This window comes from Mytilus californianus, unplaced genomic scaffold, assembly GCF_021869535.1.
Source record: "Mytilus californianus isolate M0D057914Y unplaced genomic scaffold, xbMytCali1.0.p SCAF_3, whole genome shotgun sequence".
In the NCBI taxonomy this organism is placed as follows: Eukaryota; Metazoa; Mollusca; class Bivalvia; order Mytilida; family Mytilidae; genus Mytilus; species Mytilus californianus.
This window is the reverse complement of record NW_026262679.1, coordinates 9,241,207-9,266,566: the sequence shown is the minus strand read 5'-3', so window position 1 is coordinate 9,266,566 and position 25,360 is coordinate 9,241,207. Positions and strand designations below refer to the sequence as shown.

Here is a 25,360-nt window from a genome sequence, read left to right as displayed (position 1 = left end):
TGGGAAACCTTTGACTTCTTTCTTTAATATAAACTTTTGATTTGGTACCATAGAACTATGTAGAATAAATGTACATTGCAACATGTCAACTCTTTCAATGACAATACTTTTTTTAGAAACTATAACTCCAAGCAAAATTATATTTCCAAGTATAAAGTAATTTATGAATGAAACAAGAGTGCACACGCTGAAATGTCTTGCCTTCTTTACTAATCATTGATATTATGTTGATAGTCCTAAATATAAAGCTTTATTACAACTGTCACATAAACTTAACATTAACCAAGTAAACTAAACATTGACCAATGAACCAAGAAAATGAGGTCAAGGTCAGATGAACCATGCTAAGCAGGCATGTACAGCTAACAATTCTTCCATACAACAAATATAGTTGACCTATTGCTTATAGTTTAAGAAAAACAGACCAAAACACAAAAACTTAAAACTGAGCAATGAACCTTGAAAATGAGGTCAAGGTAAAAAAAAAACCTGCGTGACTGACATATAGATCATAAAATAGTTCCATACACCAAATATAGTTGAACTATTGCATATAGTATAAGAAAAAAAGACAAAACTCAAAAACTTAACTTTGACCACTGAACCGTGAAAATGAGGTCAAGGTCAGATGACACCTGCCAGCTAGACATGTACACCTTACAATCATTCCATACACCAAATATAGTAGACCTATTGCATACAGTATAAGAAAAACAGACCAAAACACAAAAACTTAACTATAACCACTGAACCATGAAAATGAGGTCAAGATAAGATGACACCTGCCAGTTGGACATGTACACCTTACAGTCCTTCCATACACCGAATATACTAGACCTATTGCTTATAGTATCTGAGATATGGACTTGACCACCAAAACTTAACCTTGTTCACTGATCCATGAAATGAGGTCGAGGTCAAGTGAAAACTGTCTGACGGGCATGAGGACCTTGCAAGGTATGCACATACCAAATATAGTTATCCTATTACTTATAATAAGAGAGAATTCAACATTACAAAAAATCTTAACTTTTTTTTCAAGTAGTCACTGAACCATGAAAATGAGGTCAAGGACATTGGACATGTGACTGACGGAAACTTCGTAACATGAGGCATCCATATACAAAGTATGAAGCATCCAGACCTTCCACCTTCTAAAATATAAAGCTTTTAAGAAGTTAGCTAACGCCGCCGCCGGATCACTATCCCTATGTTGAGCTTTCCGCAACAAAAGTCGCAGGCTCGACAAAAAGGAGTTCTTAATTAATTAAGTAATAAACTGATTCGCTGAGCGCAGCTGGATACACCCACAGAGGTCCAACCCTGAACAGTTGGGGCAAAAATGGACACAATATTCAAGCTTGATACAGGTCTGAATTTGGATTGTAATTAAATATTTGACATATTATAGTTTCTGAATAAATGTAGTCAAAGAACTTGAAATCGGTTATATGAATTGAATTTATATTCAATTAAAGATTTCTTGCTGTTGTGCAATACACTGTGCTGTTGTGCAATACTTAATAAATCTGTTGCCAGACTATAAACAAATAAAGTTCAATTTCTTCTCAATGTCATATTTGAAATTTATGAAAATCAATAGGGAGATTACATCAATAGCTATAAATAATTCACCAAAGTTTCATGCGAACTGCTTAAAGCATTTTTGAGTTGTTGTCCAAAAACTGGAAAATCCCCCCCTTTTTAATGAATAAAACCCCATAACTCAGAAATGTAAAATCTAAAATTTATAAAATTCTAAAGGGAGCTTACGGATTGATAATTTAGTCTTAGATGCAAGATTTTTTTATCAGTTGTTTGTGGCTTTGAACTAGCTGTCAGTAAATGCGAGTACTCTCAGATCTGTACTTAGTGTCTTTTTGTTGTTTGGATGTACAACTACCCAGCCACGTCCACTTGTATTTGTATTTATCCATCTGATGAGTTAAGCCTCTTTCAACTGATTTTTATAGTTCGCTCTTATATTGTACTGTTACACCACTGTCCCAGGTTAGGGGGTGGGTTGGGATCCCGCGAACATGTTTAACCCCGCCACATTCTGTATGTACATGTATGTGCCTGTCCCAAGTCAGGAGCCTGTAATTCAGTGGTTGTCGTTTGTTTATGTGTTGCATATTTGTTATTTGTTCATTTTTTGTACATAAATTAGGCCGTTAGTTTTCTTGTTTGAATTGTTTTACATTGTCATTTCGGGGCCTTTTATAGCTCACTGTGCGGTATGTGCTTTGCTCATTGTTGAAGGCCCTACTGTGACCTATAGCTGTTAATTTCTGTGTCATTTGGTCTCTTGATGAGAGTTGTCTCATTGGCAATCATACCACATCTTCTTTTTTATATTTACATCAACAGATATAAACAATTCACCAAAGTCAAGGTGAGACAACAAAACTTAGTTGTAGATCTCTGAAATTTTTTACACGGTACAAGTTTTTCTAATTGTTGGAGATTGTATGGTGACAGTAACACCTGTAACCGCTTAACCCATTTCTTATGCACTTTGGTTCGATAAACTCACTGAATATCATACCACATCTCCTTATTTTTATATGCATTACAATTTACATGTGCATGTAATTGTAAATAATATTTATATATATATATATCAGAACAAACTTCATTGCGTCACTTTTATTTATGCATCCTTTGGCACAATACAAGTTCTAAAATTAGTTAAATTACACAACATAAAACAACTAAATGTTATTTCAGATGAAAGTTTTGTTTCAGTTCCATTCATAGGATTTATTAGAATTTTGTATGTTTTGCCAAGTCCAATAATTAGCTCTATGTGCACGTGTTAATTGGAGACTTTAATTTTCTATCCTGTATAAGAGTTTTGGAACTAATTCTGTTTCTTTTTTTGAAAAAAGTGAGCAAACAAATCTTGCACATTTAAACCTTTGTCTGCCATCACACTGTCACCTGGATCACATAATTGAACTATTCTACATCTTTCAACTATTTCACAGCCACTGGTACAACCAACATATGCATTAGAGACATAGTTGACTAAACCACCAGGTGTCGAAAACATACAAGTATTTTCAGTGTTTCTGTTTTTATATGATGAAAAGGTTGTCTGAGCTCTAGGAGCTTTAGGTTTTATCACGGGATATTCTGTGCTGTCAATAATAATCCAAGTTGTAGGAAACTTTAATTCTAAGTTGGATGGCGAAAAATACCAGACTAAACCACTAAATGGCCAAGTGTTAGCCTCACGCCACTGTTTAGACATAAAAACAATCCATGTTTACACAATATTCTTAACACTAGTTTCAGTCTAGAATCTAGACAGTTCAAAGTTGGTTGTATAATGCATCAATTTCATCAAAGTCATAAAAAAACTGATTTTCAAATGACACCCTATCAATTTGAAAATATATGTATCTCAAACAATGTGCTGTTGGACCAAGTGTGGTCAAAACAAATAAAAATTTAGTATACAACTCTAAACCGGTATAAAAATGCATGGCTGTGTCACGTGTCTTCATTTCAAAATTCTCTGCTGAAAATATAGGCATTGATGGTGTTTGCGTAATTCCATCTGTGAAGCTCAACATTAGCTCGGCAGTTGGTGGTGGACAGTCATAAATCCTGTCTGCAGTATGAATTACTTCTTCAGGAAAACCAACTTTACAATCAAAACTTTCCTCTAGATTTCTACTACAATTTTCATCAAGTTTAGTTCTTTTGTTTTCACAGGAAACTGCCCTGATTTTTCTTTTTGCGGACGATTCAGTCTCTTGCTTGGTCCAGGAAAATAGGCTGGGATTGGCAGTAGACTTAAGTCTCTGTATGGTGGGTTTGTGCCCTGAAAAAGGTTATAAAACATTAGTTTTTTTATAATCAAATGAACTTCCATTAGCAATGCATACTTTGTACAGAAGCAAGTTAACTCGTACCATTGTAAACTTGTACCACGTAAACTCGTACCAACGTAAACTCGTACCACTGGGAAGTCGTACCAATCAGAACTCGTACCACTGCAAACTCGTACCATTAAAAATATATTCAAAAATACGAAAGTTTTATGATTTTTTTTTTGGTAAACTAAAAATAAAAAAAGTTGAATTACTTGAATTTTATACTAGATTTTAATGAAAACTAAGACAAAAATACAAATGTTTTATGATTATTTTTTTTTAAGCTTTATACAAAAAAATAAAATATCTTTGAAATTTATACCAGATTTTAATGAAAACTTAGACAAAAATACAAATGTAATTTCTTAATTACCATGCTAATAAATATATTAAATTCCTTTGATTGTGTGATTATTGGTTGATTATTAACTACATTGTAATCAACTTGTTTTTTTTTATCTTTAACTAATCAACTTGTATAATCATATAAGCAATAAACAATTTTAAACCTTTAAAACACAATCAATAAATTCTTTCATTAAATAAAATTCCTTTTAGAAACAATAGAAAAATACCCAAATCTATTCAATGTTACTGATTTGGAATGATTAAAAATTAAATCAAATAGTTGTCAGTAAAAGTTTAAAAAAGAGTCTATTCAAGGGAGACAACAAAGCCAATCTGCCACGGTTTTCTCTATCCAATTAGACAAGGAAAATTAGCTACAAATTGGTTATTGTAATTTCAAATTATATACATTTTACAGACTTAAGAGGTATTGAGTGAAATTAAAATATATATTCATCATTAAACACCATTTGAATGCATTTAAATAAGTTGGTACGAGTTTACAATGGTATGAATTTACCGTGGTACGAGTTAGCAGTGGTACAATTGTACGAGTTTGCATTGGAACGAGTTTTTGTTTAGTGGTACGAGTTGACATTGGTACGAGTTGACATTGGTACGAGTTACAATGGTACAAGATAACTATAATTCCTTTGTACTCGTAACCTGGCAAAATATTAACTAGATTTATTCATTACAATCTGGATAAAACTATGTTAGCCTGATTCAATGTACATCAAAATGTATGTTATGTAAATCCAAAGGACAAACAATGAGAGACGTATGCAACAAACATACATTGTTTGTACCTAAATAACTATAATATAGATGAGAGCATGTCATTGTTTTGTTCCTGTTAACATTGTCATTGATATTTTTCAAGAAAGTCTATGAGGCATAGCTTATGCATTCCTGTCATTACTACATAAGCATAATTACTGCTAAAATAATTCTCAGTATGATATACCTCTTGTAAGAAATCATTATAATTGTAGCAAGCACCAAAAAATCTCAAACAGATCACATTGAATCGTAATCCAAAAAATTATGACGTCTTGAATTAACCACCCCCTTTTATTCTAAAACGATAATTGCGGTTGTAAACTGACTTTGGTTTATTCGCATGGCGATTACATATATAACTATATATTTTAAAAAGAAAATAGAGTTTTACCATGAATAGTTTCCTTCACGTAGTCTTTTTCAGTAAAATGTGCCTTGCAAACAACAGCTGATTGAGATGGACTCCACGATTTCATCGTGTTCTCGTCCAATCTGCGTATGGGCCATGGCGTTGATCCAACTTTTCCTTCTTTTTAAGTCATTTGGAAATGCATGTCCTCCTCTTAAATGACATCCAGGTTCACAACAACAAGTACTTGGCATCGTTAATTAAAAATGCAACTGTAATAGTTGCACAGTGCAGAAACCGGAAGTTGATGTACAGGATCGGCTACCACGGCGCCACCTATTCAGGAACGATAATTTGCTACTTTATACAACTGCGAAATAACAATAACGTTAGACGGGTTCGCGTGCATAAACAGAAATGCGCTTTAAATTGTATAATATAATTCATGTTCAGTCGACCTTTAATTATTATATCAACGACTGAAATGATTTATAAACATCTAGATTGCAGATAACACTCGAAATTAACCCGACCTCTTTCCACACGGAATTCAAATAATTCTAGTTTGTCAATCGGTTGACTGCTTATAATGTAAAATACAAATATATCAAAAGTTTTTAAAACTAACAAAACACAATGATCGTTTCTCTATTTCCCAATGTAAATGAAATGAGACAAAAAACATTTTATACCACAATAAGAAGAGGAGAGAATCAACATTTTCCGGATCTACTTGGAGCTAAATGACCCCCCACGTAGATAAGTTGGATATCGCGGAAAGAAATATTAACACGGCAACTAGAAAGGCATTAAAGCACTGCCTTTAAAAACTAGACGAAGAGCAAAATGACCAAAATAAAAAAAAAAAATCTCCTTCTTTCGTGATTATATATTTTTATATCAACAATAGTCAGACTCTTTTTAATTGGTTTTGCGACTTTGAAAAGAGCCGTTTTCACTATGCAATTGTCTTTGTTCTGTAATATTCTGTCTGGGTTTAATCACTTTAACTGCTTCTTCGGCAGTGTTAACATTCGATCCGTCACTGCAGTGTAGATCGATTTCGCAGATCCTCTCCCTGTTTTGTTTTTTTTCTTCATTAGACGATTGGCTAAATTGACTTTCTCTCTGCAATTCAAAGTGTTTTTGCTTATATACTTTACTGTGATGCCGTCATAATTAAAAACTCCACTCCTTGCACGTGAAAAGTGGTGTATATTTGAACTGAGAATCCAATAAAGTAAAAACACCGAATTTCGTACCGTTCAGTTTTGTGTTTTTGTTTTATTGGTGTATACCTTGAATCTCCTTTTATTCATATTTACGTTTTATGTGTCAAAAAGTTGTTACTTATTTACTAAACATTTAAAATATTTCGCATTTTATGGCTGGTGTTTATCCTTTAAAAATCTCTGTTTCACGGCACCCCCCTTTTCTTAACAAAAAAAAAAATACCAAACCAATGCAAACAGCAAAAATAAAACAAAAACACAAAAAAATCGTTTTCCATACATAACACGTAACAAAATAAGCCTCTACTTTCAGAAGTTAGCATACGATGTAAAGGGTTTGAAACCCTTATATAGTACACAATTTGCAAAATTTCCTCAGAGAAGGTATTGGCAAAAATCTGGAGTGTTATATACGTATTATATACGTTTGCAGGGTTTTCGCCCTTTTTCGTCTATTTTGAAGTTGTGATCTGCACAGATTAAAGATTGAAAAGACCCAAAAAATTGTAAACAACGACTCAATCATACAATGAGTCTTTATCATGGCATTTTCCTGTAAACAAACACAAATTTTGCAAAACTTTGAAATACTTCCGTATTATTATACCTTTTTCATGAAACAATTTTTACATATAAGTTTGCATTGCAAGAATTATAACCTAACCGCAGTCTAGTGATTACAGTCTAGATCTGTTGGGAACTCAGCCCTCGACGGGACAGAGTGCAACCCGTACGTACGTTGAGGCGACGGGATTAAATATTAGATGATACTTGTCCTATATCTCCCCTAGTATTACTGTAAGATAAAAGGGGGATGGCAAAGATATCAGATAAACGTTAGTATATTAACCCCGTTACATTTTCTTAAATGTGTGCGTGTGTCCCACGTCGGGGACGTTGTCGTTAACGGTCGTATGTCATATCGAAATGGTAATTCCCCCCTATATTTATAGAATTGAATGTTAATAGCAGATCTTTCAATGTCTCTGTTGAATTGATATATATTTTTCGTGGAGCGAGACATATTGACAATGTGTGGTCACCTGTCTATTTGTCGAAGACTATATGTCTGCATCAATATGTTTTTTTTTTTTTTTTTTTCTGTCGTTGGGCTGCTGTTCCATTGACGTATAACCCACATATGATTCTCCTTCTATTTTACATTTAAAAATGTATACTGCTGGCTGAAAAAAATATGAATCTGATAGCACTTATGTGACATATTGTTAGGAGTCTTAGGACACCTGTCTATTGTTGAAGATTACACGTCTCCCTCTAGATGTCTTTTGGTTATTTCTGTAGTTGGGTTGCTGTCTCACTGACGTATACTTCACATCTCCTTTTATTCATGCGGCACTTAATTTTTCGTGTGCACTGATGGCTGAAAAAAAAGTGGATTGATTTGATTTTTATCTGCCGAACGTCCAGTGGCAAATATTCCATGCGTATTAGAGCCATTGTGTTAGGAAATCAATTCGTAAAGATATTGCATATTTGTCTAGTCTACTTAAACATTTGCATTTTTTGGTATTTTTGTGAGTGGAGAAAGAAAGAATTCTACAGAAACGCAGACACGCACTTGCTTCAACTGTGATTTCTGGAATAAACCACTATGCAATGTTAAGCATTTATAGCTATTTTGTCTTAATTTCAAATAAAGTGGTAATCATTTCATAGCAAAACTATACCTTATCCTGACTTGACTGTGCTGAAAAACTCAACATATCTTTAATGGCATAATAGAGCGCACTGGTTCCCGAAAGTTGGGTAGTATAAAACAGGTACTTCTGATCTGAGCAATAGGGCAAATATGCCCCCTATCATAATTTCATATATTTATTTTATTATTCATGAGAAACTTTCATCAAGTGTTCTACAGTGATCTCAAGACGTGGAGCCTTTCATTTGATACCAATTAATTTTCCATTTTCTTTTTACTTTTGGACAAAGTTACAGGCATGCGTAGGAATTATTTTGTTTAACATATGTACTACTTTCTTGTATGTTCCTTGTGACCGGGTCCGAATCAAATATCTTCTGTGTGTCAAGCGAAAAATAAATTCATTAACACAGACACAATTTGGGGAAATTAGCGCAACTCTACGTAAGTCTTACTTATTTTCTAGAGACGAAAAGAAATAAGCAAAAACTAGACGAAGAGCAAAATGACCAAAATAAAAAAAAAAATCTCCTTCTTTCGTGATTATATATTTTTATATCAACAATAGTCAGACTCTTTTTAATTGGTTTTGCGACTTTGAAAAGAGCCGTTTTCACTATGCAATTGTCTTTGTTCTGTAATATTCTGTCTGGGTTTAATCACTTTAACTGCTTCTTCGGCAGTGTTAACATTCGATCCTTCACTGCAGTGTAGATCGATTTCGCAGATCCTCTCCCTGTTTTGTTTTTTTTCTTCATTAGACGATTGGCTAAATTGACTTTCTCTCTGCAATTCAAAGTGTTTTTGCTTATATACTTTACTGTGATGCCGTCATAATTAAAAACTCCACTCCTTGCACGTGAAAAGTGGTGTATATTTGAACTGAGAATCCAATAAAGTAAAAACACCGAATTTCGTACCGTTCAGTTTTGTGTTTTTGTTTTATTGGTGTATACCTTGAATCTCCTTTTATTCATATTTACGTTTTATGTGTCAAAAAGTTGTTACTTATTTACTAAACATTTAAAATATTTCGCATTTTATGGCTGGTGTTTATCCTTTAAAAATCTCTGTTTCACGGTACCCCCCTTTTCTTAACAAAAAAAAAAATACCAAACCAATGCAAACAGCAAAAATAAAACAAAAACACAAAAAAATCGTTTTCCATACATAACACGTAACAAAATAAGCCTCTACTTTCAGAAGTTAGCATACGATGTAAAGGGTTTGAAACCCTTATATAGTACACAATTTGCAAAATTTCCTCAGAGAAGGTATTGGCAAAAATCTGGAGTGTTATATACGTATTATATACGTTTGCAGGGTTTTCGCCCTTTTTCGTCTATTTTGAAGTTGTGATCTGCACAGATTAAAAATTGAAAAGACCCAAAAAATTGTAAACAACGACTCAATCATACAATGAGTCTTTATCATGGCATTTTCCTGTAAACAAACACAAATTTTGCAAAACTTTGAAATACTTCCGTATTATTATACCTTTTTCATGAAACAATTTTTACATATAAGTTTGCATTGCAAGAATTATAACCTAACCGCAGTCTAGTGATTACAGTCTAGATCTGTTGGGAACTCAGCCCTCGACGGGACAGAGTGCAACCCGTACGTACGTTGAGGCGACGGGATTAAATATTAGATGATACTTGTCCTATATCTCCCCTAGTATTACTGTAAAATAAAAGGGGGATGGCAAAGATATCAGATAAACGTTAGTATATTAACCCCGTTACATTTTCTTAAATGTGTGCGTGTGTCCCACGTCGGGGACGTTGTCGTTAACGGTCGTATGTCATATCGAAATGGTAATTCCCCCCTATATTTATAGAATTGAATGTTAATAGCAGATCTTTCAATGTCTCTGTTGAATTGATATATATTTTTCGTGGAGCGAGACATATTGACAATGTGTGGTCACCTGTCTATTTGTCGAAGACTATATGTCTGCATCAATATGTTTTTTTTTTGTCTTTTCTGTCGTTGGGCTGCTGTTCCATTGACGTATAACCCACATATGATTCTCCTTCTATTTTACATTTAAAAATGTATACTGCTGGCTGAAAAAAATATGAATCTGATAGCACTTATGTGACATATTGTTAGGAGTCTTAGGACACCTGTCTATTGTTGAAGATTACACGTCTCCCTCTAGATGTCTTTTGGTTATTTCTGTAGTTGGGTTGCTGTCTCACTGACGTATACTTCACATCTCCTTTTATTCGTGCGGCACTTAATTTTTCGTGTGCACTGATGGCTGAAAAAAAAGTGGATTGATTTGATTTTTATCTGCCGAACGTCCAGTGGCAAATATTCCATGCGTATTAGAGCCATTGTGTTAGGAAATCAATTCGTAAAGATATTGCATATATGTCTAGTCTACTTAAACATTTGCATTTTTTGGTATTTTTGTGAGTGGAGAAAGAAAGAATTCTACAGAAACGCAGACACGCACTTGCTTCAACTGTGATTTCTGGAATAAACCACTATGCAATGTTAAGCATTTATAGCTATTTTGTCTTAATTTCAAATAAAGTGGTAATCATTTCATAGCAAAACTATACCTTATCCTGACTTGACTGTGCTGAAAAACTCAACATATCTTTAATGGCATAATAGAGCGCACTGGTTCCCGAAAGTTGGGTAGTATAAAACAGGTACTTCTGATCTGAGCAATAGGGCAAATATGCCCCCTATCATAATTTCATATATTTATTTTATAATTCATGAGAAACTTTCATCAAGTGTTCTACAGTGATCTCAAGACGTGGAGCCTTTCATTTGATACCAATTAATTTTCCATTTTCTTTTTACTTTTGGACAAAGTTACAGGTATGCGTAGGAATTATTTTGTTTAACATATGTACTACTTTCTTGTATGTTCCTTGTGACCGGGTCCGAATTAAATATCTTCTGTGTGTCAAGCGAAAAATAAATTCATTAACACAGACACAATTTGGGGAAATTAGCGCAACTCTACGTAAGTCTTACTTATTTTCTAGAGACGAAAAGAAATAAGCAAAAACTAGACGAAGAGCAAAATGACCAAAATAAAAAAAAAAATTCTCCTTCTTTCGTGATTATATATTTTTATATCAACAATAGTCAGACTCTTTTTAATTGGTTTTGCGACTTTGAAAAGAGCCGTTTTCACTATGCAATTGTCTTTGTTCTGTAATATTCTGTCTGGGTTTAATCACTTTAACTGCTTCTTCGGCAGTGTTAACATTCGATCCTTCACTGCAGTGTAGATCGATTTCGCAGATCCTCTCCCTGTTTTGTTTTTTTTCTTCATTAGACGATTGGCTAAATTGACTTTCTCTCTGCAATTCAAAGTGTTTTTGCTTATATACTTTACTGTGATGCCGTCATAATTAAAAACTCCACTCCTTGCACGTGAAAAGTGGTGTATATTTGAACTGAGAATCCAATAAAGTAAAAACACCGAATTTCGTACCGTTCAGTTTTGTGTTTTTGTTTTATTGGTGTATACCTTGAATCTCCTTTTATTCATATTTACGTTTTATGTGTCAAAAAGTTGTTACTAATTTACTAAACATTTTAAATATTTCGCATTTTATGGCTGGTGTTTATCCTTTAAAAATCTCTGTTTCACGGCACCCCCCTTTTCTTAACAAAAAAAAAATACCAAACCAATGCAAACAGCAAAAATAAAACAAAAACACAAAAAAATCGTTTTCCATACATAACACGTAACAAAATAAGCCTCTACTTTCAGAAGTTAGCATACGATGTAAAGGGTTTGAAACCCTTATATAGTACACAATTTGCAAAATTTCCTCAGAGAAGGTATTGGCAAAAATCTGGAGTGTTATATACGTATTATATACGTTTGCAGGGTTTTCGCCCTTTTTCGTCTATTTTGAAGTTGTGATCTGCACAGATTAAAAATTGAAAAGACCCAAAAAATTGTAAACAACGACTCAATCATACAATGAGTCTTTATCATGGCATTTTCCTGTAAACAAACACAAATTTTGCAAAACTTTGAAATACTTCCGTATTATTATACCTTTTTCATGAAACAATTTTTACATATAAGTTTGCATTGCAAGAATTATAACCTAACCGCAGTCTAGTGATTACAGTCTAGATCTGTTGGGAACTCAGCCCTCGACGGGACAGAGTGCAACCCGTACGTACGTTGAGGCGACGGGATTAAATCTTAGATGATACTTGTCCTATATCTCCCCTAGTATTACTGTAAGATAAAAGGGGGATGGCAAAGATATCAGATAAACGTTAGTATATTAACCCCGTTACATTTTCTTAAATGTGTGCGTGTGTTCCACGTCGGGGACGTTGTCGTTAACGGTCGTATGTCATATCGAAATGGTAATTCCCCCCTATATTTATAGAATTGAATGTTAATAGCAGATCTTTCAATGTCTCTGTTGAATTGATATATATTTTTCGTGGAGCGAGACATATTGACAATGTGTGGTCACCTGTCTATTTGTCGAAGACTATATGTCTGCATCAATATGGTTTTTTTTTTGTTTTTTCTGTCGTTGGGCTGCTGTTCCATTGACGTATAACCCACATATGATTCTCCTTGTATTTTACATTTAAAAATGTATACTGCTGGCTGAAAAAAATATGAATCTGATAGCACTTATGTGACATATTGTTAGGAGTCTTAGGACACCTGTCTATTGTTGAAGATTACACGTCTCCCTCTAGATGTCTTTTGGTTATTTCTGTAGTTGGGTTGCTGTCTCACTGACGTATACTTCACATCTCCTTTTATTCATGCGGCACTTAATTTTTCGTGTGCACTGATGGCTGAAAAAAAAGTGGATTGATTTGATTTTTTTCTGCCGAACGTCCAGTGGCAAATATTCCATGCGTATTAGAGCCATTGTGTTAGGAAATCAATTCGTAAAGATATTGCATATTTGTCTAGTCTACTTAAACATTTGCATTTTTTGGTATTTTTGTGATTGGAGAAAGAAAGAATTCTACAGAAACGCAGACACGCACTTGCTTCAACTGTGATTTCTGGAATAAACCACTATGCAATGTTAAGCATTTATAGCTATTTTGTCTTAATTTCAAATAAAGTGGTAATCATTTCATAGCAAAACTATACCTTATCCTGACTTGACTGTGCTGAAAAACTCAACATATCTTTAATGGCATAATAGAGCTCACTGGTTCCCGAAAGTTGGGTAGTATAAAACAGGTACTTCTGATCTGAGCAATAGGGCAAATATGCCCCCTATCATAATTTCATATATTTATTTTATTATTCATGAGAAACTTTCATCAAGTGTTCTACAGTGATCTCAAGACGTGGAGCCTTTCATTTGATACCAATTAATTTTCCATTTTCTTTTTACTTTTGGACAAAGTTACAGGTATGCGTAGGAATTATTTTGTTTAACATATGTACTACTTTCTTGTATGTTCCTTGTGACCGGGTCCGAATTAAATATCTTCTGTGTGTCAAGCGAAAAATAAATTCATTAACACAGACACAATTTGGGGAAATTAGCGCAACTCTACGTAAGTCTTACTTATTTTCTAGAGACGAAAAGAAATAAGCAAAAACTAGACGAAGAGCAAAATGACCAAAATAAAAAAAAAAAATCTCCTTCTTTCGTGATTATATATTTTTATAACAACAATAGTCAGACTCTTTTTAATTGGTTTTGCGACTTTGAAAAGAGCCGTTTTCACTATGCAATTGTCTTTGTTCTGTAATATTCTGTCTGGGTTTAATCACTTTAACTGCTTCTTCGGCAGTGTTAACATTCGATCCTTCACTGCAGTGTAGATCGATTTCGCAGATCCTCTCCCTGTTTTGTTTTTTTTTCTTCATTAGACGATTGGCTAAATTGACTTTCTCTCTGCAATTCAAAGTGTTTTTGCTTATATACTTTACTGTGATGCCGTCATAATTAAAAACTCCACTCCTTGCACGTGAAAAGTGGTGTATATTTGAACTGAGAATCCAATAAAGTAAAAACACCGAATTTCGTACCGTTCAGTTTTGTGTTTTTGTTTTATTGGTGTATACCTTGAATCTCCTTTTATTCATATTTACGTTTTATGTGTCAAAAAGTTGTTACTTATTTACTAAACATTTAAAATATTTCGCATTTTATGGCTGGTGTTTATCCTTTAAAAATCTCTGTTTCACGGCACCCCCCTTTTCTTAACAAAAAAAAAATACCAAACCAATGCAAACAGCAAAAATAAAACAAAAACACAAAAAAATCGTTTTCCATACATAACACGTAACAAAATAAGCCTCTACTTTCAGAAGTTAGCATACGATGTAAAGGGTTTGAAACCCTTATATAGTACACAATTTGCAAAATTTCCTCAGAGAAGGTATTGGCAAAAATCTGGAGTGTTATATACGTATTATATACGTTTGCAGGGTTTTCGCCCTTTTTCGTCTATTTTGAAGTTGTGATCTGCACAGATTAAAAATTGAAAAGACCCAAAAAATTGTAAACAACGACTCAATCATACAATGAGTCTTTATCATGGCATTTTCCTGTAAACAAACACAAATTTTGCAAAACTTTGAAATACTTCCGTATTATTATACCTTTTTCATGAAACAATTTTTACATATAAGTTTGCATTGCAAGAATTATAACCTAACCGCAGTCTAGTGATTACAGTCTAGATCTGTTGGGAACTCAGCCCTCGACGGGACAGAGTGCAACCCGTACGTACGTTGAGGCGACGGGATTAAATCTTAGATGATACTTGTCCTATATCTCCCCTAGTATTACTGTAAGATAAAAGGGGGATGGCAAAGATATCAGATAAACGTTAGTATATTAACCCCGTTACATTTTCTTAAATGTGTGCGTGTGTCCCACGTCGGGGACGTTGTCGTTAACGGTCGTATGTCATATCGAAATGGTAATTCCCCCCTATATTTATAGAATTGAATGTTAATAGCAGATCTTTCAATGTCTCTGTTGAATTGATATATATTTTTCGTGGAGCGAGACATATTGACAATGTGTGGTCACCTGTCTATTTGTCGAAGACTATATGTCTGCATCAATATGTTTTTTTTTTTGTTTTTTCTGTCGTTGGGCTGCTGTTCCATTGACGTATAACCCACATATGATTCTCCTTCTATTTTACATTTAAAAATGTATACTGCTGGCTGAAAAAAATATGAATCTGATAGCACTTATGTGACATATTGTTAGGAGTCTTAGGACACCTGTCTATTGTTGAAGATTACACGTCTCCCTCTAGATGTCTTTTGGTTATTTCTGTAGTTGGGTTGCTGTCTCACTGACGTATACTTCACATCTCCTTTTATTCATGCGGCACTTAATTTTTCGTGTGCACTGATGGCTGAAAAAAAAGTGGATTGATTTGATTTTTTTCTGCCGAACGTCCAGTGGCAAATATTCCATGCGTATTAGAGCCATTGTGTTAGGAAATCAATTCGTAAAGATATTGCATATTTGTCTAGTCTACTTAAACATTTGCATTTTTTGGTATTTTTGTGAGTGGAGAAAGAAAGAATTCTACAGAAACGCAGACACGCACTTGCTTCAACTGTGATTTCTGGAATAAACCACTATGCAATGTTAAGCATTTATAGCTATTTTGTCTTAATTTCAAATAAAGTGGTAATCATTTCATAGCAAAACTATACCTTATCCTGACTTGACTGTGCTGAAAAACTCAACATATCTTTAATGGCATAATAGAGCGCACTGGTTCCCGAAAGTTGGGTAGTATAAAACAGGTACTTCTGATCTGAGCAATAGGGCAAATATGCCCCCTATCATAATTTCATATATTTATTTTATTATTCATGAGAAACTTTCATCAAGTGTTCTACAGTGATCTCAAGACGTGGAGCCTTTCATTTGATACCAATTAATTTTCCATTTTCTTTTTACTTTTGGACAAAGTTACAGGTATGCGTAGGAATTATTTTGTTTAACATATGTACTACTTTCTTGTATGTTCCTTGTGACCGGGTCCGAATTAAATATCTTCTGTGTGTCAAGCGAAAAATAAATTCATTAACACAGACACAATTTGGGGAAATTAGCGCAACTCTACGTAAGTCTTACTTATTTTCTAGAGACGAAAAGAAATAAGCAAAAACTAGACGAAGAGCAAAATGACCAAAATAAAAAAAAAAAATCTCCTTCTTTCGTGATTATATATTTTTATATCAACAATAGTCAGACTCTTTTTAATTGGTTTTGCGACTTTGAAAAGAGCCGTTTTCACTATGCAATTGTCTTTGTTCTGTAATATTCTGTCTGGGTTTAATCACTTTAACTGCTTCTTCGGCAGTGTTAACATTCGATCCTTCACTGCAGTGTAGATCGATTTCGCAGATCCTCTCCCTGTTTTGTTTTTTTTTCTTCATTAGACGATTGGCTAAATTGACTTTCTCTCTGCAATTCAAAGTGTTTTTGCTTATATACTTTACTGTGATGCCGTCATAATTAAAAACTCCACTCCTTGCACGTGAAAAGTGGTGTATATTTGAACTGAGAATCCAATAAAGTAAAAACACCGAATTTCGTACCGTTCAGTTTTGTGTTTTTGTTTTATTGGTGTATACCTTGAATCTCCTTTTATTCATATTTACGTTTTATGTGTCAAAAAGTTGTTACTTATTTACTAAACATTTAAAATATTTCGCATTTTATGGCTGGTGTTTATCCTTTAAAAATCTCTGTTTCACGGCACCCCCCTTTTCTTAACAAAAAAAAAAAACCAAACCAATGCAAACAGCAAAAATAAAACAAAAACACAAAAAAATCGTTTTCCATACATAACACGTAACAAAATAAGCCTCTACTTTCAGAAGTTAGCATACGATGTAAAGGGTTTGAAACCCTTATATAGTACACAATTTGCAAAATTTCCTCAGAGAAGGTATTGGCAAAAATCTGGAGTGTTATATACGTATTATATACGTTTGCAGGGTTTTCGCCCTTTTTCGTCTATTTTGAAGTTGTGATCTGCACAGATTAAAAATTGAAAAGACCCAAAAAATTGTAAACAACGACTCAATCATACAATGAGTCTTTATCATGGCATTTTCCTGTAAACAAACACAAATTTTGCAAAACTTTGAAATACTTCCGTATTATTATACCTTTTTCATGAAACAATTTTTACATATAAGTTTGCATTGCAAGAATTATAACCTAACCGCAGTCTAGTGATTACAGTCTAGATCTGTTGGGAACTCAGCCCTCGACGGGACAGAGTGCAACCCGTACGTACGTTGAGGCGACGGGATTAAATCTTAGATGATACTTGTCCTATATCTCCCCTAGTATTACTGTAAGATAAAAGGGGGATGGCAAAGATATCAGATAAACGTTAGTATATTAACCCCGTTACATTTTCTTAAATGTGTGCGTGTGTCCCACGTCGGGGACGTTGTCGTTAACGGTCGTATGTCATATCGAAATGGTAATTCCCCCCTATATTTATAGAATTGAATGTTAATAGCAGATCTTTCAATGTCTCTGTTGAATTGATATATATTTTTCGTGGAGCGAGACATATTGACAATGTGTGGTCACCTGTCTATTTGTCGAAGACTATATGTCTGCATCAATATGTTTTTTTTTTTGTTTTTTCTGTCGTTGGGCTGCTGTTCCATTGACGTATAACCCACATATGATTCTCCTTCTATTTTACATTTAAAAATGTATACTGCTGGCTGAAAAAAATATGAATCTGATAGCACTTATGTGACATATTGTTAGGAGTCTTAGGACACCTGTCTATTGTTGAAGATTACACGTCTCCCTCTAGATGTCTTTTGGTTATTTCTGTAGTTGGGTTGCTGTCTCACTGACGTATACTTCACATCTCCTTTTATTCATGCGGCACTTAATTTTTCGTGTGCACTGATGGCTGAAAAAAAAGTGGATTGATTTGATTTTTTTCTGCCGAACGTCCAGTGGCAAATATTCCATGCGTATTAGAGCCATTGTGTTAGGAAATCAATTCGTAAAGATATTGCATATTTGTCTAGTCTACTTAAACATTTGCATTTTTTGGTATTTTTGTGAGTGGAGAAAGAAAGAATTCTACAGAAACGCAGACACGCACTTGCTTCAACTGTGATTTCTGGAATAAACCACTATGCAATGTTAAGCATTTATAGCTATTTTGTCTTAATTTCAAATAAAGTGGTAATCATTTCATAGCAAAACTATACCTTATCCTGACTTGACTGTGCTGAAAAACTCAACATATCTTTAATGGCATAATAGAGCGCACTGGTTCCCGAAAGTTGGGTAGTATAAAACAGGTACTTCTGATCTGAGCAATAGGGCAAATATGCCCCCTATCATAATTTCATATATTTATTTTATTATTCATGAGAAACTTTCATCAAGTGTTCTACAGTGATCTCAAGACGTGGAGCCTTTCATTTGATACCAATTAATTTTCCATTTTCTTTTTACTTTTGGACAAAGTTACAGGTATGCGTAGGAATTATTTTGTTTAACATATGTACTACTTTCTTGTATGTTCCTTGTGACCGGGTCCGAATTAAATATCTTCTGTGTGTCAAGCGAAAAATAAATTCATTAACACAGACACAATTTGGGGAAATTAGCGCAACTCTACGTAAGTCTTACTTATTTTCTAGAGACGAAAAGAAATAAGCAAAAACTAGACGAAGAGCAAAATGACCAAAATAAAAAAAAAAAATCTCCTTCTTTCGTGATTATATATTTTTATATCAACAATAGTCAGACTCTTTTTAATTGGTTTTGCGACTTTGAAAAGAGCCGTTTTCACTATGCAATTGTCTTTGTTCTGTAATATTCTGTCTGGGTTTAATCACTTTAACTGCTTCTTCGGCAGTGTTAACATTCGATCCTTCACTGCAGTGTAGATCGATTTCGCAGATCCTCTCCCTGTTTTGTTTTTTTTTCTTCATTAGACGATTGGCTAAATTGACTTTCTCTCTGCAATTCAAAGTGTTTTTGCTTATATACTTTACTGTGATGCCGTCATAATTAAAAACTCCACTCCTTGCACGTGAAAAGTGGTGTATATTTGAACTGAGAATCCAATAAAGTAAAAACACCGAATTTCGTACCGTTCAGTTTTGTGTTTTTGTTTTATTGGTGTATACCTTGAATCTCCTTTTATTCATATTTACGTTTTATGTGTCAAAAAGTTGTTACTTATTTACTAAACATTTAAAATATTTCGCATTTTATGGCTGGTGTTTATCCTTTAAAAATCTCTGTTTCACGGCACCCCCCTTTTCTTAACAAAAAAAAAAAACCAAACCAATGCAAACAGCAAAAATAAAACAAAAACACAAAAAAATCGTTTTCCATACATAACACGTAACAAAATAAGCCTCTACTTTCAGAAGTTAGCATACGATGTAAAGGGTTTGAAACCCTTATATAGTACACAATTTGCAAAATTTCCTCAGAGAAGGTATTGGCAAAAATCTGGAGTGTTATATACGTATTATATACGTTTGCAGGGTTTTCGCCCTTTTTCGTCTATTTTGAAGTTGTGATCTGCACAGATTAAAAATTGAAAAGACCCAAAAAATTGTAAACAACGACTCAATCATACAATGAGTCTTTATCATGGCATTTTCCTGTAAACAAACACAAATTTTGCAAAACTTTGAAATACTTCCGTATTATTATACCTTTTTCATGAAACAATTTTTACATATAAGTTTGCATTGCAAGAATTATAACCTAACCGCAGTCTAGTGATTACAGTCTAGATCTGTTGGGAACTCAGCCCTCGACGGGACAGAGTGCAACCCGTACGTACGTTGAGGCGACGGGATTAAATCTTAGATGATACTTGTCCTATATCTCCCCTAGTATTACTGTAAGATAAAAGGGGGATGGCAAAGATATCAGATAAACGTTAGTATATTAACCCCGTTACATTTTCTTAAATGTGTGCGTGTGTCCCACGTCGGGGACGTTGTCGTTAACGGTCGTATGTCATATCGAAATGGTAATTCCCCCCTATATTTATAGAATTGAATGTTAATAGCAGATCTTTCAATGTCTCTGTTGAATTGATATATATTTTTCGTGGAGCGAGACATATTGACAATGTGTGGTCACCTGTCTATTTGTCGAAGACTATATGTCTGCATCAATATGTTTTTTTTTTGTTTTTTCTGTCGTTGGGCTGCTGTTCCATTGACGTATAACCCACATATGATTCTCCTTCTATTTTACATTTAAAAATGTATACTGCTGGCTGAAAAAAATATGAATCTGATAGCACTTATGTGACATATTGTTAGGAGTCTTAGGACACCTGTCTATTGTTGAAGATTACACGTCTCCCTCTAGATGTCTTTTGGTTATTTCTGTAGTTGGGTTGCTGTCTCACTGACGTATACTTCACATCTCCTTTTATTCATGCGGCACTTAATTTTTCGTGTGCACTGATGGCTGAAAAAAAAGTGGATTGATTTGATTTTTTTCTGCCGAACGTCCAGTGGCAAATATTCCATGCGTATTAGAGCCATTGTGTTAGGAAATCAATTCGTAAAGATATTGCATATTTGTCTAGTCTACTTAAACATTTGCATTGTTTGGTATTTTTGTGAGTGGAGAAAGAAAGAATTCTACAGAAACGCAGACACGCACTTGCTTCAACTGTGATTTCTGGAATAAACCACTATGCAATGTTAAGCATTTATAGCTATTTTGTCTTAATTTCAAATAAAGTGGTAATCATTTCATAGCAAAACTATACCTTATCCTGACTTGACTGTGCTGAAAAACTCAACATATCTTTAATGGCATAATAGAGCGCACTGGTTCCCGAAAGTTGGGTAGTATAAAACAGGTACTTCTGATCTGAGCAATAGGGCAAATATGCCCCCTATCATAATTTCATATATTTATTTTATTATTCATGAGAAACTTTCATCAAGTGTTCTACAGTGATCTCAAGACGTGGAGCCTTTCATTTGATACCAATTAATTTTCCATTTTCTTTTTACTTTTGGACAAAGTTACAGGTATGCGTAGGAATTATTTTGTTTAACATATGTACTACTTTCTTGTATGTTCCTTGTGACCGGGTCCGAATTAAATATCTTCTGTGTGTCAAGCGAAAAATAAATTCATTAACACAGACACAATTTGGGGAAATTAGCGCAACTCTACGTAAGTCTTACTTATTTTCTAGAGACGAAAAGAAATAAGCAAAAACTAGACGAAGAGCAAAATGACCAAAATAAAAAAAAAAAATCTCCTTCTTTCGTGATTATATATTTTTATATCAACAATAGTCAGACTCTTTTTAATTGGTTTTGCGACTTTGAAAAGAGCCGTTTTCACTATGCAATTGTCTTTGTTCTGTAATATTCTGTCTGGGTTTAATCACTTTAACTGCTTCTTCGGCAGTGTTAACATTCGATCCTTCACTGCAGTGTAGATCGATTTCGCAGATCCTCTCCCTGTTTTGTTTTTTTTCTTCATTAGACGATTGGCTAAATTGACTTTCTCTCTGCAATTCAAAGTGTTTTTGCTTATATACTTTACTGTGATGCCGTCATAATTAAAAACTCCACTCCTTGCACGTGAAAAGTGGTGTATATTTGAACTGAGAATCCAATAAAGTAAAAACACCGAATTTCGTACCGTTCAGTTTTGTGTTTTTGTTTTATTGGTGTATACCTTGAATCTCCTTTTATTCATATTTACGTTTTATGTGTCAAAAAGTTGTTACTTATTTACTAAACATTTAAAATATTTCGCATTTTATGGCTGGTGTTTATCCTTTAAAAATCTCTGTTTCACGGCACCCCCCTTTTCTTAACAAAAAAAAAAATACCAAACCAATGCAAACAGCAAAAATAAAACAAAAACACAAAAAAATCGTTTTCCATACATAACACGTAACAAAATAAGCCTCTACTTTCAGAAGTTAGCATACGATGTAAAGGGTTTGAAACCCTTATATAGTACACAATTTGCAAAATTTCCTCAGAGAAGGTATTGGCAAAAATCTGGAGTGTTATATACGTATTATATACGTTTGCAGGGTTTTCGCCCTTTTTCGTCTATTTTGAAGTTGTGATCTGCACAGATTAAAAATTGAAAAGACCCAAAAAATTGTAAACAACGACTCAATCATACAATGAGTCTTTATCATGGCATTTTCCTGTAAACAAACACAAATTTTGCAAAACTTTGAAATACTTCCGTATTATTATACCTTTTTCATGAAACAATTTTTACATATAAGTTTGCATTGCAAGAATTATAACCTAACCGCAGTCTAGTGATTACAGTCTAGATCTGTTGGGAACTCAGCCCTCGACGGGACAGAGTGCAACCCGTACGTACGTTGAGGCGACGGGATTAAATCTTAGATGATACTTGTCCTATATCTCCCCTAGTATTACTGTAAGATAAAAGGGGGATGGCAAAGATATCAGATAAACGTTAGTATATTAACCCCGTTACATTTTCTTAAATGTGTGCGTGTGTCCCACGTCGGGGACGTTGTCGTTAACGGTCGTATGTCATATCGAATTGGTTATTCCCCCCTATATTTATAGAATTGAATGTTAATAGCAGATCTTTCAATGTCTCTGTTGAATTGATATATATTTTTCGTGGAGCGAGACATATTGACAATGTGTGGTCACCTGTCTATTTGTCGAAGACTATATGTCTGCATCAATATGTTTTTTTTTTGTTTTTTCTGTCGTTGGGCTGCTGTTCCATTGACGTATAACCCACATATGATTCTCCTTCTATTTTACATTTAAAAATGTATACTGCTGGCTGAAAAAAATATGAATCTGATAGCACTTATGTGACATATTGTTAGGAGTCTTAGGACACCTGTCTATTGTTGAAGATTACACGTCTCCCTCTAGATGTCTTTTGGTTATTTCTGTAGTTGGGTTGCTGTCTCACTGACGTATACTTCACATCTCCTTTTATTCATGCGGCACTTAATTTTTCGTGTGCACTGATGGCTGAAAAAAAAGTGGATTGATTTGATTTTTATCTGCCGAACGTCCAGTGGCAAATATTCCATGCGTATTAGAGCCATTGTGTTAGGAAATCAATTCGTAAAGATATTGCATATTTGTCTAGTCTACTTAAACATTTGCATTTTTTGGTATTTTTGTGAGTGGAGAAAGAAAGAATTCTACAGAAACGCAGACACGCACTTGCTTCAACTGTGATTTCTGGAATAAACCACTATGCAATGTTAAGCATTTATAGCTATTTTGTCTTAATTTCAAATAAAGTGGTAATCATTTCATAGCAAAACTATACCTTATCCTGACTTGACTGTGCTGAAAAACTCAACATATCTTTAATGGCATAATAGAGCGCACTGGTTCCCGAAAGTTGGGTAGTATAAAACAGGTACTTCTGATCTGAGCAATAGGGCAAATATGCCCCCTATCATAATTTCATATATTTATTTTATTATTCATGAGAAACTTTCATCAAGTGTTCTACAGTGATCTCAAGACGTGGAGCCTTTCATTTGATACCAATTAATTTTCCATTTTCTTTTTACTTTTGGACAAAGTTACAGGTATGCGTAGGAATTATTTTGTTTAACATATGTACTACTTTCTTGTATGTTCCTTGTGACCGGGTCCGAATTAAATATCTTCTGTGTGTCAAGCGAAAAATAAATTCATTAACACAGACACAATTTGGGGAAATTAGCGCAACTCTACGTAAGTCTTACTTATTTTCTAGAGACGAAAAGAAATAAGCAAAAACTAGACGAAGAGCAAAATGACCAAAATAAAAAAAAAAAATCTCCTTCTTTCGTGATTATATATTTTTATATCAACAATAGTCAGACTCTTTTTAATTGGTTTTGCGACTTTGAAAAGAGCCGTTTTCACTATGCAATTGTCTTTGTTCTGTAATATTCTGTCTGGGTTTAATCACTTTAACTGCTTCTTCGGCAGTGTTAACATTCGATCCTTCACTGCAGTGTAGATCGATTTCGCAGATCCTCTCCCTGTTTTGTTTTTTTTTCTTCATTAGACGATTGGCTAAATTGACTTTCTCTCTGCAATTCAAAGTGTTTTTGCTTATATACTTTACTGTGATGCCGTCATAATTAAAAACTCCACTCCTTGCACGTGAAAAGTGGTGTATATTTGAACTGAGAATCCAATAAAGTAAAAACACCGAATTTCGTACCGTTCAGTTTTGTGTTTTTGTTTTATTGGTGTATACCTTGAATCTCCTTTTATTCATATTTACGTTTTATGTGTCAAAAAGTTGTTACTTATTTACTAAACATTTAAAATATTTCGCATTTTATGGCTGGTGTTTATCCTTTAAAAATCTCTGTTTCACGGCACCCCCCTTTTCTTAACAAAAAAAAAAAATACCAAACCAATGCAAACAGCAAAAATAAAACAAAAACACAAAAAAATCGTTTTCCATACATAACACGTAACAAAATAAGCCTCTACTTTCAGAAGTTAGCATACGATGTAAAGGGTTTGAAACCCTTATATAGTACACAATTTGCAAAATTTCCTCAGAGAAGGTATTGGCAAAAATCTGGAGTGTTATATACGTATTATATACGTTTGCAGGGTTTTCGCCCTTTTTCGTCTATTTTGAAGTTGTGATCTGCACAGATTAAAAATTGAAAAGACCCAAAAAATTGTAAACAACGACTCAATCATACAATGAGTCTTTATCATGGCATTTTCCTGTAAACAAACACAAATTTTGCAAAACTTTGAAATACTTCCGTATTATTATACCTTTTTCATGAAACAATTTTTACATATAAGTTTGCATTGCAAGAATTATAACCTAACCGCAGTCTAGTGATTACAGTCTAGATCTGTTGGGAACTCAGCCCTCGACGGGACAGAGTGCAACCCGTACGTACGTTGAGGCGACGGGATTAAATCTTAGATGATACTTGTCCTATATCTCCCCTAGTATTACTGTAAGATAAAAGGGGGATGGAAAAGATATCAGATAAACGTTAGTATATTAACCCCGTTACATTTTCTTAAATGTGTGCGTGTGTCCCACGTCGGGGACGTTGTCGTTAACGGTCGTAT

General features: G+C 34.0%; 1 protein-coding gene across 1 annotated transcript; it reads right to left on the bottom strand.

Annotated features, from left to right (window-relative positions):
* Positions 1 to 2,634: 2,634 nt before the first annotated feature.
* LOC127733927 (uncharacterized) lies at positions 2,635 to 5,671 on the bottom strand. The gene is made up of 2 exons (XM_052243403.1): positions 5,407 to 5,671; positions 2,635 to 3,832 (listed from the first exon to the last, which is right to left on the bottom strand). The coding sequence occupies exons 1-2, from the start codon at positions 5,489 to 5,491 to the stop codon at positions 3,318 to 3,320; spliced, it is 600 nt and encodes a 199-aa protein (XP_052099363.1). The 5' UTR covers positions 5,492 to 5,671; the 3' UTR covers positions 2,635 to 3,317.
* Positions 5,672 to 25,360: the final 19,689 nt, after the last annotated feature.